At 34.9% G+C, this 13,111-nt stretch overlaps 2 protein-coding genes across 4 annotated transcripts; both read left to right on the forward strand.

The window, feature by feature from the left end:
• Window positions 1-3,517: 3,517 nt before the first annotated feature.
• Window positions 3,518-8,218, forward strand: LOC18599729 (chromo domain-containing protein LHP1). 3 transcript variants are annotated; one of them, XR_001928221.2, is made up of 7 exons: window positions 3,521-4,082; window positions 4,422-4,447; window positions 4,575-4,661; window positions 5,082-5,867; window positions 7,392-7,452; window positions 7,555-7,750; window positions 7,977-8,218. XR_001928221.2 is itself a non-coding variant. In XM_088806560.1 (6 exons), the coding sequence occupies exons 1-6, from the start codon at window positions 3,798-3,800 to the stop codon at window positions 8,037-8,039; spliced, it is 1,308 nt and encodes a 435-aa protein (XP_088662686.1). In that variant the 5' UTR covers window positions 3,518-3,797; the 3' UTR covers window positions 8,040-8,218. The 3 variants fall into 3 exon arrangements, 2 of the variants coding, with proteins under 2 accessions (XP_088662686.1, XP_017977548.2); XM_088806560.1 differs by lacking the exon at window positions 7,555-7,750 and having other exon boundaries at window positions 3,518-4,082; XM_018122059.2 differs by having other exon boundaries at window positions 7,555-8,218.
• Window positions 8,219-10,505: 2,287 nt separating this feature from the next.
• Window positions 10,506-13,105, forward strand: LOC18599731 (Tetratricopeptide repeat (TPR)-like superfamily protein). Its single transcript, XM_007029812.3, has one exon. It carries the CDS (start codon window positions 10,663-10,665, stop codon window positions 12,823-12,825), a length of 2,163 nt encoding a protein of 720 aa, XP_007029874.3. The 5' UTR covers window positions 10,506-10,662; the 3' UTR covers window positions 12,826-13,105.
• Window positions 13,106-13,111: the final 6 nt, after the last annotated feature.

A 13,111-nucleotide genomic window follows, 5' to 3' on the forward strand; every position in this document is an offset into this window, starting at 1 on the left:
ACACAACAAGTAATACAACTATAAAAAGAAAGTAGTTTAAAGTTCAACATCAAATAAAATAAGCAAATCAAATCCTAAACTAATCAACTACTTCCACCACAATTTTTTGATAGATTATGCTCATATAGAATCCAATTTAACTTATCACTTAAATCTAGTAAAGAAATAAAAATGAGTCTATTCTCTTCCTTTTTAATCAATTGTAGTGCAAAATTAAATTCATTGGTACTCAATCTCCTTTTATTTTGTAGAGATTTCAATGCTCGAACACACTCCGGAATACTATATTGTCCTGTGGCTTGCGATGACATTGAAATTTCAACATTTTTAGTTGCGTTATAACTTTATGCTACCTCACACAATAGTTCCAATGTTCTTTGCAAGCTTGTTACAGTCTTAATTTTTGCCTTACCCTTTGCCACTTTTTTTTTTTCATTTTTTCTGGCACCATTCTTTTCCTCTTGATTTGGGTGTTTATTATAGGGTTGTCATATTCATCACAATTGATTTCTTCAGCATCGATTCAACATTGTTTTGTAGAGGAGTTAGATCTGCATATTTGGCAGTATCTTCAATTGGTACAGCCATCGTTTGTGTCAATACATTTCGATTGATGGCCACTGCATCTCCAAATATAAATTTCAATTCATCAGCATATTCCAACCCATGATACCGAAATCTGGCATATTTTGGATTGGTCTACATAAACATCAAAGAAAAAGAAACTTTTTAAACGACATACATATATAAAATAATTTATAGTAATTGAAACGTATAAAATTTAAAATACTTACTTTTATTTTGACTTCCCACCATGTGGCATCAACTTCGATGGTTCCTGTCTCATGGTTCCAACCCAAATCTGTTTCTTTGCCCTTTAATTGTTTAAATAAGGTCAATTCATTCCTTAGACTATCTAGTTTATTTTTCAATTGTTTTTTAGCATAGTTTTTATTAGCACGAGTATTAAATTCCTTTACTACAACTTTCCATCTTTTAATTTTGAATGAAATTTTTGATTTTCTATACTTGGGAATCTCATTCATACAAACTTGAAGTAAGATATTGGTAGTGACCAAATCTCACTTTGCATTTTGTTTTGGTTTTTTTGAAATTTTAGAATTTGGTGGAGACATTTATTGGCTAGCCATAAACTGCAACAAAACATATAAAACAATAAACCTTGTGTCATCACTATCCAAAAACTGATCATTCGGCCAAGATGGTTCATCAGGACCACATATGCATTACACCAAATGCAATTAAACCAAAATGCATGACAAGGCAGGAGGTGCTTGAAATTCACACTAAGTATATGTCACTCACAAAGCATCCAACATAACTCCGAATCTTACATAACATTTAGGGACATTTTCAACAAAACTCGGAAATAGGCAAATTATCATAAGTCATATCCACCAAAAGACAATAGTTTCTAAGAAAGTGATAGTTAATTATTTGAATACATTTTTACTCATTTGCAACTTTAATAAATTTGACACAGATCATACCTCAATATATTTACTTACACTTTAAAATAGAAAAAAGACTATATAGTCTTGGCCCTTTAATTGTTTCCATAAGATCCATTCATTCTTTAGACTATGCAGTTTATTTTTCAATTGCTTTTTAGTATAGTTTTTATTAGCACGAGTATTGAATTCCTTTACTACAACTTTCCATATTTTAGTTCTGAATGAAATTTTTAGTTTTCTACACTTAAAAATCTCATCCATACAAACTTGAAATAAGATATTAGTAGTGACTAAATCCCACTTTGCATTTTCTTTTGGTTTTTTTGAAATTTTAGAATTGGGTAGAGATATTTCTTGGCTAAACATAAGCTGCAACAAGGCATATAAAACAATAAATCTTGTGTCGTCACTATCCAAGAATTGATCATTCAGCCAAGATTGTTCATTAGGACCACATATGCATTACACTAAATACAATTAAACCAAAATGCATAACAAGGTAGAAGATGCTTGAAATTCACACAAGTTTATGTCACTCACAAATCATCCAACATAACTCAAAATCTTGCATAACATCTAGGGACACTTCCAGCAAAACTCAGAAATAGGAAAATTATCATAAGTTATATCCACCAAAAGATAATAGTTTCTAAGAAAGTGATCGTTAATTATTTGAATACATTTTTACTCATTTGCAACTTTAATAAAATCTGATACAGACCATATCTCAATATATTTACTTACACTTTGAAATAGAAAAAAAGACGATATTAAAACAAAAGCAACCTGATAAGACTACTAGAATATAGAGCTACCTAATACTAGGTGATCAATCATATGGTGATCTAAACCCAAAATGATAGAACCTTCAATCAAGATTTTTCAACAATTTTAATGGCCTAGGATCTTTACTAGGAACCCAAAATAGCTTTGATCCTTTAAGCTATTTAACAAAAACTCAAATATATATTTTAAAATTAAAAAATAATTAAATTGAGGAATAAAGAGAGATTCCAAAGCAAAGAAAAAGAAAAACGGCAGAAAGAAAATAAAAAACAAAATAAAAAGAAAAAGAAAAAATAATACTTGAATGTAGCTTGAAATTTTAGGTCTTTTTTTTCTCTTAATCTTTATAATAACAAAAAATTCCAAATTTCGTTATTCTATTGCTGGGTTTATTTTTTTTTCTAGTATTTTTTATAAAAAAAAGTAAAGGAGAAGAGATATCTATTTACTTGGAGAGGGGTGAGAGATGGGATATATTTTGAGAGGGTAATGTTAGGGTTAGATGAGGATATTTTTGAAAATAAAGAAAATTTTTCTTAAAAAAGTGATGTGTTTTTAAAAGAAAAAAAAAAAAAGCTATTGTCTAAAGCTTTTCATGAAACCTTTTTTTAAGATTTTGTTTTTTTTTTTAAATTACTTTTTTAAAGAGCTTTTAAAATCTTATTTGATTTAACATATACTTTTAAGAAGTAGATAAATTGAAAAAAACACTAAATTCAATCACTATAAGATTAACTATTGATTAATATCTTAAAGGTTGATTAATGATCAAAGGTTGATTAAAGATCATTAGTTAAAATATAATGTCATTTTCATGTTGGAGGGTAAAAATTTTATGTGATAATGTTAAATTAACATATTAAGTCATCATTTATTATGAATATCAGTATATTACGTTAACATCACGTGATATTAAAATAATAAGAGATATTTTGATTAATAATAATAATTAATTTATTTGATTAAAAATAAAAATAAAGAATTTGATTGAAAGTAATAAGAAAATAAAGATTTATTTGAATTCTTTTAATTAATTTAAAAGTTTTTTACAATATTGTGTCATTTAAATTTTATTAAATAATAAAACAAACATTAACAAATGATATTTTCGTATATTTAAGAAAAAATAATATAAAAATATTTTTAAATGTGTGAAAACTTAAGTTAATGACGTTGCTTGGATTGAGAATGGGATATTGGAATAGGAAAAATTGAAAGAAAATACTTTTAGGATAAGAGAAGAATAAGTTTTGGCGGAAACAAAGGCGGCAAAGACAAGATAGCCAAAATGGCAAAAGTAGTTTAAAAGACTTTGAAGAGGATTCCATATGGAATCCGGGTCGGAGCCATTTCGGGTCCAACTCAATATTCGCCCCTAAATTAAAAAAAAAAAAAGGGAAGAACAGCTTTCTATTTCCCACTTCTCAGTTCCCAGCTTAAAGTTCATTGCAATAGAGAGGGAGAAAAATAAAATCGAAGGCTTTTACTTTTTGTTTGGTTTGTTTTTTTTTTATCCAGTTGGATTTTGTCTAAGATATGAAAGGAGGAGGAAGGAAAAGGGTAGTACAGAGTGAGGAGGGAGGAGGGGGTGAGAAAGAGAAGAAAAGAGGAGGAACTAGTGAGCAAATAGTTGAAAGTGAAGGACTTGGAGAGAAAAAGAAGGAAGAAGAAGGAGAAGAAGAAGAGGAAGAGGAAGAGGAAGATGAAGAAGAAGAAGAAGGAGAAGAAGAAGAAAATAATGAAGGCAAAGAAGAAGAAAGGACTAAGCTTGATGATGGGTTCTTTGAGATTGAAGCTATTCGCCGTAAAAGGGTTCGAAAGGTTGGACCTTTTTTCTTTGTTTTTATTGGGCTTTGTTTTTGGTTAATTTTTTCTTGAACCAAACAGATGGGACAAAGGGAAAAATGGGTTCGTTGCAGTCCAAAGTTTAGGCTGCCAAATGGGGTTTTTGAATTTTTTGGGGTTGTTTTTAGTTTCAGTCTGTTCTTTTCCTCATATTGGGGGTTTTGATGGATATGGAGAAACTTTAGGGAATGAGGCCATAATAATATGCCTTTCGTGTTTTTTTTTTTTTTTGGGGGGGGGGGGGGTGTGGTTGTTATTTTTCTCTCTATTTTATCTAATTATGAATTTTTTGTGTGTTATGTTGGCATATGATAGGGTCAGCTTCAGTATCTCATCAAATGGTGAGCATCCTTTGTCTGTGTATCTCTTTGATGCTTTTTTTTTTGCTTTTTAAATTTTGCTTTAAACATATGAGGATCAGCTTGCTTAAAGAAAATGGTAATCCTAATTATTTATTTTGTCTTGAAGGCGTGGATGGCCAGAAACTGCAAATACATGGGAGCCATTGGAGAATCTCCAGTCTTGTTCTGATGTTATAGATGCATTTGAGGAAAGGTAAGATTCCTTGATTTCCTTTCTATGTTACTCATGTCTTCCTTGGCTTTGTATGGTTGCTAGGTAAGCTAAAGCAAAGAAAGCATACTTTATTTGTTAACAAGGTATTTATTCTTTGTGGTTGTTTCAAATCACTTAGACTAGCTGAATCGTTGAATAACAAAGCAGGCTTTGTTGTCGTGTTATTAATTAGTTCTATTGATCCATTTGAGTTGTAAATAGTCGAATCAGTTTACTATTTAATTGAATTAAATTTCGTCTTCCACTTTTGAGGATAAGAAAGGCATAAATGGTAAAGTAACATCTTGGCCCTCATTGCCTTTCACTTATCCTCAACTTTCTTAGCACATAAGGTGTATAGAACCTGTTTGTCTTTTCCATAGTAATATGTACTATGTATTTTCCTTTCTGGTTTTGAAGCTTGCGTTCCGGGAAGCAGAATCGAAAGCGCAAACGCAAGTATGGTGGTCCTCATACACAGTCCAAGAAGAAGCAGCCACGCTCCTCTGCTACAACATATAATGCAACTGGTCTTGAAGTCAGTGTTGTTGATAAGTCCCTATCCTTGGTTCCTCTTGACAATTCAGGTATTGCTGATCTTGCTGCCTCAAGTCCAGTTACAGTGTCAGCACGAGAGGGAGAGACCAATGGAAGTGCCAACAATGTCAAAGTAGCTAACAGAGTTAAGGAGAATGGGTCTGCAAATGGTTCAAAGCAAATTGATGAAAGGAAGGATGAAAATGATTATGATACCAAGCTCAGTGAACTAAAAGGAGCAATATCTTCCAATGGGGTCAATGCTGATAAGCTTGCTATGCGTTTCCAAGAAGGCAAGGCTTCTGAAAGTGATGGCCTTGCCAATGGGCTGCAAAAGGTTGATCGTGGGGAATCAGTTCACAGTGATCGTCGCACAGGGGCTAGAAGAAGGAAGTCTGGTTCAGTGAAGAGGTTTAAACAAGATCTAGTTTCTTCTGGACCTAATTTGACTCCAAATGCAACACCAAATATCCATGTTGGCTATGGAATTGCAGATGCACAGATAGGAATTGAAGGTCTTGGTTTAACAGCAGATGGTTTGAGTCATAGGCCCCAGATTGATAATTCCGTAAATGTGCCTGTCATATCCAAGATCCTGAAGCCTGTAGGGTTTTCAGCTTCTGTATCCGATAACATTCAAGATGTTTCAGTAACCTTCTTGGCAATCAGGTTTGTTGTCAAACTCTAATGCAACCGCCATTTTTATATGATTTACTCTCGAAGCTTCTGTCTTCCAAACAAAAGCTAAAATAGAATCTACTATTGAGGTAACTGGGGCAATTTTTAGCGGAGAAACCAGAAGAGAAAACTTTTGCATCTAATAAATCTCACAGCCATGTTTCCAACATATGCCATTATATTAGGTTCCATAACTAAGTATTTGAGCTAATGATGTGTTCTGTTATGTTGTAACGGTTGTTTTTCTTTTCTATCTAGATGTAATGCCATGCAAATAACTTGTTAAACGCTCTGTATATAATTACTGGCTTCGTACCATAATTGGCTGATTTGTAGTGGCTTGAAATTATATCTACATATAACTTAATACCTTTAACATTTACGCACATTCAAATCATATTCAATTTAATTGCTTTATGGAAGTTCTGAAGTTTTGGTTTAGCTGACAGTGAAAAATATTTTGGCCTTGCTCTTGGTGGGGGTATTGTGGGATGGAAGTGTGGTTCTTGCTTGTGTAAATTATTGTATTCTGATGTATTAACACTTAATGTACTATCATGTTGAGCTTTAGAGCTTTAGTTGTCGCTGGAGTAATTTTACTCTTTCCTGTTGTGGATACAACATCTGTGCATGTGTTTGACTATAATCTCCTTAAAAACACCAACATGTTTTTGTTGTCTAAAAGAATATGAAGAAAAATAATGTTCGACATGAATTCTGGCTTGTCTTGGAATCTACTACACTTCATTAAGAACCATAGGCTGTTGATGTGTAATTGTAAGTCAAAAGAGTAAATTCTTCATGGTTGACAATTGAAAGATCTTGTTCAAGGGAATAGTAACTTTATGTTGACTTGAAATTAAAGTCTAAGCAGGTTAGCAGGTGGCCTCCTTGGACAACAATGGTATGAAAATGTAGTTTGCTTTTATGGATTGCATCCGTAGAGCATGATAGATATCAAATTGCACTTTTGGGGCTTTTCTTTTTATTAATTATTCAAGAATTGATAGTGGAAATGTCTTGTGAACTTCATAGTTATGATCCTTTTTTCTTTAATATGTCTTATACAGCATGTTGCAGACTCGTCTTATAGGAATCAAATTACAGATTCATCAAGCTATTACCTCTGTCCTAGGGTAGTCAGATGTTAATCTTAATTTTTACCTTTAAAGCAGAGGTATTGAGTGTATGTATGACCCAATTGAGAAAAATCTTTTGGGCTTTGGGTGAATTTTGAACATTAGTGAATTCAAGATGAGGCTTTTCCCACTCCTGAGAATTGTTTATTGGATGATAAATTGATGTTGGTATCACTGGTGGCCCTGAAGAGGAACAGTTTTTGTGATATGAGCTGTTAGATTAGTGAAGTTTGTGGGTTTTGCACTTTAATTCTAATTGGAAGAGAAGCTTAATTTTAGATGTGATTGTGTTGTTTGAAAGTCCTCAAAATTTATGCTGCACTTTATTGAAGTTTCTATTGTTGATGATAATTATGTTTGGTGTATATTTTGACAGGTCTGATGGGAAAGAGGTTATGGTGGACAACAGATATCTTAAAGCTAACAATCCACTTCTGGTAATTGATCATATTATTGCCTGACCTTTTGTTAGTCAATTAGCATTGGCTCTAAGAGCTAACAATTCTTGTGCTGCTTTTGTCTCCTTTCTTATGTGCCAGTTGATCAACTTCTACGAGCAACATCTCAAGTATAGCCCTACATCTTGATCACTGAGGCTTAGTTAGAGTGTTGGAGTAGCTGGAGCTAGCCATATTTGTTTTGTTTGTATACAGTGTTGTAACTCTAGTTGCAGGAGATAAAGCAGGATAGCGAGTGCTGTCTCAGTTTCGTAGTGCCAGGCTGAGTGATGTAGTGGTAGCTCCTCTTTCTCTCTCTCTATGTATGATTAGATATGCATCAGCCTGCCATTAGTCAGTGTCCATTGGATATTTAACATCCATAGCAGAAAAGAAAAATTGGATATTTAATGTGGTTAGAAGTAATATGGAACTTTTGTCTTATATTGTGTGATGACGATTACATTTTTTGGCCTGAATGAAGCTTACTTGAGTTGCCTCCTTTTCTGTCTCTCTCCACGTAGACCACACAAGGAGCTTGGCATGGTGTCGTGGTGAAGAAATCTATTTTGCATACTTGGTTCTGAGCGCATGCACCTGCACCTGTGACTTTCTTTAAGCATATTTGCTTGCAATGGCAGGGTCTTATCCCTGGTATCCTCTAGGAATATTGCATTGTATGGAATCCTTTCAGTCTAAGCTACATTTTTTGACCAACAAAGCTGTATTTATATATTTTTAATGAATATATTTGTTTATTACCTGATTTAGGATTTGGTCAAATGAAACTTGAACTTGCATCTGATTTATTGAGCAAAGGGGAGAAAAAATGATGCCCCCCCTCCCTCTCTTTATTTTTGCATGGAACATGTAGAATACTAGAATCACTTATCGTAAAATAATTTTGGGTACAAGTGAGCAAGGTCTAGGGAGGCTGATCTGTACTTAGGTTAGGACTTTGATTCTCCATCGCGCAAGGTAATAGTCTTTAGTATTATTTTATACTTATTTGAGAGTGACACTAGATACCAGGATTGCCAGAGAGAGATGATAATCAGTCGATGGCAATTGTAAGGGGATTGTTACTTTTTGTTTGTCCTTTTTTGATAAGTAACTGTTGCTGACATGATGGTTTTATGGTAAATCTTGTTGACAAGAGTTGAAAACTTGAACTTATTTGAACAATGGAACTTGAGTTATTAGTTTTTTTTTTTGATGGGATATGTAAGCTAAAATTTAGATGATATAATCATTCTCCTTTCCTTCCGTTCTGCTCATGTCCTCTATAATCACAGTTCCTCATAGTATTTAAGTATTAACCCTTGTGAAGGAGGCTGCTACCTTGTTCTATTCAAGTTTATTCAAGCATTCTCTTGATATGTTTTCTCATTACCTGATATGAACTTGATTGAGGTTACTTGTCGCTCGTCATTCTGTCAGCGATGTTATTCTTTAAAATTCTCACCTTGAAGTCATCGATGACTATGAATGTCCTTTTCATTAATATACTAGCAATTAACCCCTAACTAAAGAAATGTTTCCATAGTCATAGTCCTTGCAGGAAATCAGTAATATATTCGCTCGCCTTGGATTAAATCCGAGTATGGTTGGGTTTGCAGCTAACCTCCATTGTATGTACAAACAAATGGATCGAAATAGATGATTGGATGAACTCAGAAAGACATGTCCAATGGTTCAACTACCACATATGACCAAAGAAAAGGATCATCAAGTTGTTTGAATTCTGTATCCGTCTTCAACAAACTCATCTACTCTCACAGGACACAACTCTCCTTTAACAGCCAAGAGGTTTGTCCTTTCTATCTGAAAACCAACAAAAAAGAGTAGGAAAGATTTAAGAGAGCAATGAGAAGAAGCGGGCCATCTCCACTGGTACCATCTCTAATGGTGGGAGTCTTAGGATTGGTGATCTTCGGTCCTACTTTGCAATCTATTCTAGAGTTTGTTCTGCCTTTATTTGAGGCAGGAGACTCGGAAAGTGACACTTTTTATGTTGTGATGGTGCTTGTGCTTCTTCTGCTGTTGGTCCTTGTGCAGCTGCTTTCAACGTTCTTCCCCACTCTACACATGTTTTCCTCTCCTTCAGTTCAGCAGACAAGCAGCTCTGCCTTCGATGATGGGTTTGGATTGGGAACCTTAATCTTAGTTGTGCTCTTCTTAGTTTTGTGTAAATTTTGGTCAGTTTGAGCCTACCTCCTCCCACCTTATACCACTGTTCTGGGACCAACGTGTTGCTTGCTTTTATATTTGTGTATTTGTGTGTTTATGTAAAAGAGAACAAGACCAGGTTTGTGTGCTTTCAGTCATTTTGCAAGAGCACAAAAGATGTACCTAACGACATGTATAAAGGGAAGACTTTTAACTTCAAAGGAGAAAGAATTTTTTTTCCTTTTTAAATTTTCTTTCCAGAATGTTTTTTCCTTTTTTAAATTTTCTTTCCCTTGCTTTCAAATGATGAAGTCAATTTGCATGGATAAATGCTAGATTTGTCCTTGATCTAAACAATTAGGAAGTTTGAGCTGAGGATTCAAAACCAAGTTAAGCAACATATAGAGTATAAATTCTATGCAACTCAGCTTTTATCCTGTTGGATGTCAAAATATGTAAAGAGATAGCTTTTGAATCAGCAAACCAGGAATGTCTGCAGAGATCATGGCTTTGGCATTTACATAACATAGTCAAACAAGTGAAGAAATGAAAATGAAAGAAATTAATAAGAACCTAAGTAAAGATGGTTGTGAAGACAAAGAAAAAGGTAGCTTCTGCCAAGGAAAAAAAAATATACTACAAATAGCTAAGAAGAACAAAGAATAGGCTGCAGTGGCTTAGGTGGGGAGCCAATATAAAACTCTGCATGAAAACCATATAAAGCAGTATGATTATTCATACTATAATAAGAATAAGCGAGCCATGGCCCCCTCTGCTAGTAACTACCAGTCGCCCTTATAGGCTGCAGGCAGGCAGTGTTGAGGGTTGTGAACGAAAATAAAGTTTAACACATTCAAGATAGATGGAATCAAAATGACTTGAAAGAAAGTGAACTGAACTTGAACCGACCGAATCTAAAATGACAAATCCCCAACCGGACCTGTTTCAGCCGACACAGATACACAAAACCCGCACGGCCACACCTCTTCTGTAACCAACATCACCGTTCTACATTTTACCAAAAACCCTGTAAATAAACCAATGACTTCAAGTTCCACCCCAAAAACCCTGGTCAAAACCCTCCTCAAAACCCCACAATCTTTAAAAACCAAATCCCAAGCCAAAGAACTCCATGCCCAATTTCTCAAAACCCAACCCCACTCTCCTTCTTCAACTTCCATTCTCATTTCCATGTACACAAATTTCAACCTTCTACACGACTCCCTCTTTCTCTTCAACTCCCTCAGCTCCCCTCCACTTCTTGCTTGGAAATCCATCACCAAATGCTTTGCAAATTCTGGCCTTTTTCTAAATTCCTTAACTTGTTTTGTCCAAATGCGTGGTCTAGGTATATACCCAGATCATAAAATGCTCCCTTTTGTTCTTAAAGCTTGTGCTTTTATAAAGAACTTGAGGTTGGGTGAGTCTATTCATGGTTGTATTATTAGGCTCGGTTTGGACTTTGATTTGTTTACAGGAAATGCCCTTTTGAATATGTATGCAAAATTTCAAAGCTTAGAAGTGAATGGGGGACATAAAGTTTTCACCTTCAATATGCTTGATGGAATGCCAAAAGGTAATGAACTTTGCGGCAAATTAGCTCAAAAGAAGGGCAGAAATGTTTTTCAATTGGATAGTGTGAGAAAGGTTTTTGACATGATGCCAAAAAGGGATGTTGTTTCTTGGAATACGGTAATTGCAGGGAATGCACAAAATGGAATGTATGAAGAAGCTTTGAGGATGGTTAGGGAGATGGGGAATGCTAACATGAAACCTGATTCATACACTTTGTCTAGTGTACTTCCTATATTTGCAGAATATGTGGATGTAATGAAAGGAAAGGAGATTCATGGATATGCAATCAGACATAGGTTTGATTCTGATTGGTATGTAGGAAGTAGTTTGGTTGATATGTATGCCAATTGTTCTCGGATTGAAGATTCATGCCGTGTATTTAATCTGTTCCCTCAAAGAGATGATATTTCTTGGAATTCGATTATTGCAGGGTGTGTACAGAATGGCATGTTTGATAAAGGTCTGAATTTATTTCGCCAAATGTTAACAGCTAAAGTAAAGCCGAGGGATGTTTCATTTTCAAGTATTATGCCAGCTTGTGCTTACTTGACGACACTGCACCTAGGGAAGGAACTTCATGGATATATAATTCGAGGTGGATTTGATGATAATGTGTTTGTAGCCAGCTCACTTGTTGACATGTATGCCAAATGTGGAAACATCAAGGCAGCAAGGTGGATTTTTGATCAAATGGAATACCATGACATGGTTTCATGGACGGCTATCATCATGGGATATGCTTTGCATGGGCATGCTCATGAGGCCCTTTTGTTATTCAAGCAGATGGAAATGGATGGGGTTAAACCCAACTATGTATCGTTTATAGCTGTCTTTACCGCTTGTAGTCATGCTGGATTGACAGATGAAGCTTGGAGGCATTTCAATTGTATGACCCAGAATCATGGCATTACACCAGGCTTGGAGCACTATGCTGCTATGGCAGACCTTCTTGCTCGTGCAGGAAAGTTGGAAGAAGCCTATGAGTTTATCTCTAGCATGCATATTGCACCAGCAGGTAGCATTTGGTCAACACTGTTATCTGCTTGTAGAGTCCACAAGAACCTTGAGTTGGCTGAAAAGGTTGCCAAAAGATTATTTGAAGTTGATCCAGAAAACGTGGGAGCTTATGTTCTGATGTCAAATATATACGCAGCTGCACAGAGATGGAAAGATGCAGCAAAGATGAGAAGCTCATTGAAGAAAAAAGGCATAAGAAAGGAACCAGCTTGCAGCTGGATAGAAGTTAAAAATAGGGTTCATACTTTCATATCAGGAGATAAATCACATCCTCTTTATGAGAGAATATATAAGGCTTGGAAAGATCTTTTGGAACAGATGGAACGAGAAGGGTATATTCCTGACACGAGTGAGGTTTGCCATGATGTTGAGGAGGAGCAGAAGAAATACTTGTTATTTAGCCATAGTGAGAGATTAGCTTTAGCTTTTGGCATCATTAGCACCCCTACTGGGACAACCCTTCGAATAACCAAGAACATTCGCGTTTGTGTGGACTGCCACACAGCTATAAAGTTCATGTCAAAGATTTCCCAAAGAGAGATAATTGTACGGGATAATAGCAGATTTCACCATTTCAAAGATGGCAAGTGTTCATGCAGAGATTATTGGTAACAGGCTGGCAGTGAAACAATGTTGAGCTCTAAACCATTGATCATCCAAAGGTGTAAGGAATCTTACATGCAGTTTTCGCTCTAATTGTGAGCTTACTGGAGAAGCAGTTAAGGAATTAGTCAGCCTATATTTCATGAACTTAATTTTTCCTTTTAACAATGTCTTGTTGGAGGATTTGCTCAACTGGAAATTCAAGTGATTTACAATCCTTTTGCATTGAACGAGCAAAAAGAGTTTAAAGAAAAGGGAAGAATCGAGTGAAAACAGTTTAAAATGTAAATTTTTT

This window comes from Theobroma cacao, chromosome 5 (assembly GCF_053813885.1).
Source record: "Theobroma cacao isolate CCN51 chromosome 5, ASM5381388v1, whole genome shotgun sequence".
Classification (NCBI taxonomy): domain Eukaryota; kingdom Viridiplantae; phylum Streptophyta; class Magnoliopsida; order Malvales; family Malvaceae; genus Theobroma; species Theobroma cacao.

What these genes read in the sequence shown, in the direction of transcription:
- LOC18599729 (XM_088806560.1), top strand. Translation starts at nt 3,798, where the DNA reads ATGAAAGGAGGAGGAAGGAAAAGGGTAGTACAGAGTGAGGAGGGAGGA. An exon ending in GCCGTAAAAGGGTTCGAAAG is followed by an intron (nt 4,083 to 4,421) that starts GTTGGACCTTTT and finishes GGCATATGATAG; the next exon opens with GGTCAGCTTCAGTATCTCAT. An exon ending in ATAGATGCATTTGAGGAAAG is followed by an intron (nt 4,662 to 5,081) that starts GTAAGATTCCTT and finishes CTGGTTTTGAAG; the next exon opens with CTTGCGTTCCGGGAAGCAGA.
- LOC18599731 (XM_007029812.3), top strand. Translation starts at nt 10,663, where the DNA reads ATGACTTCAAGTTCCACCCCAAAAACCCTGGTCAAAACCCTCCTCAAA.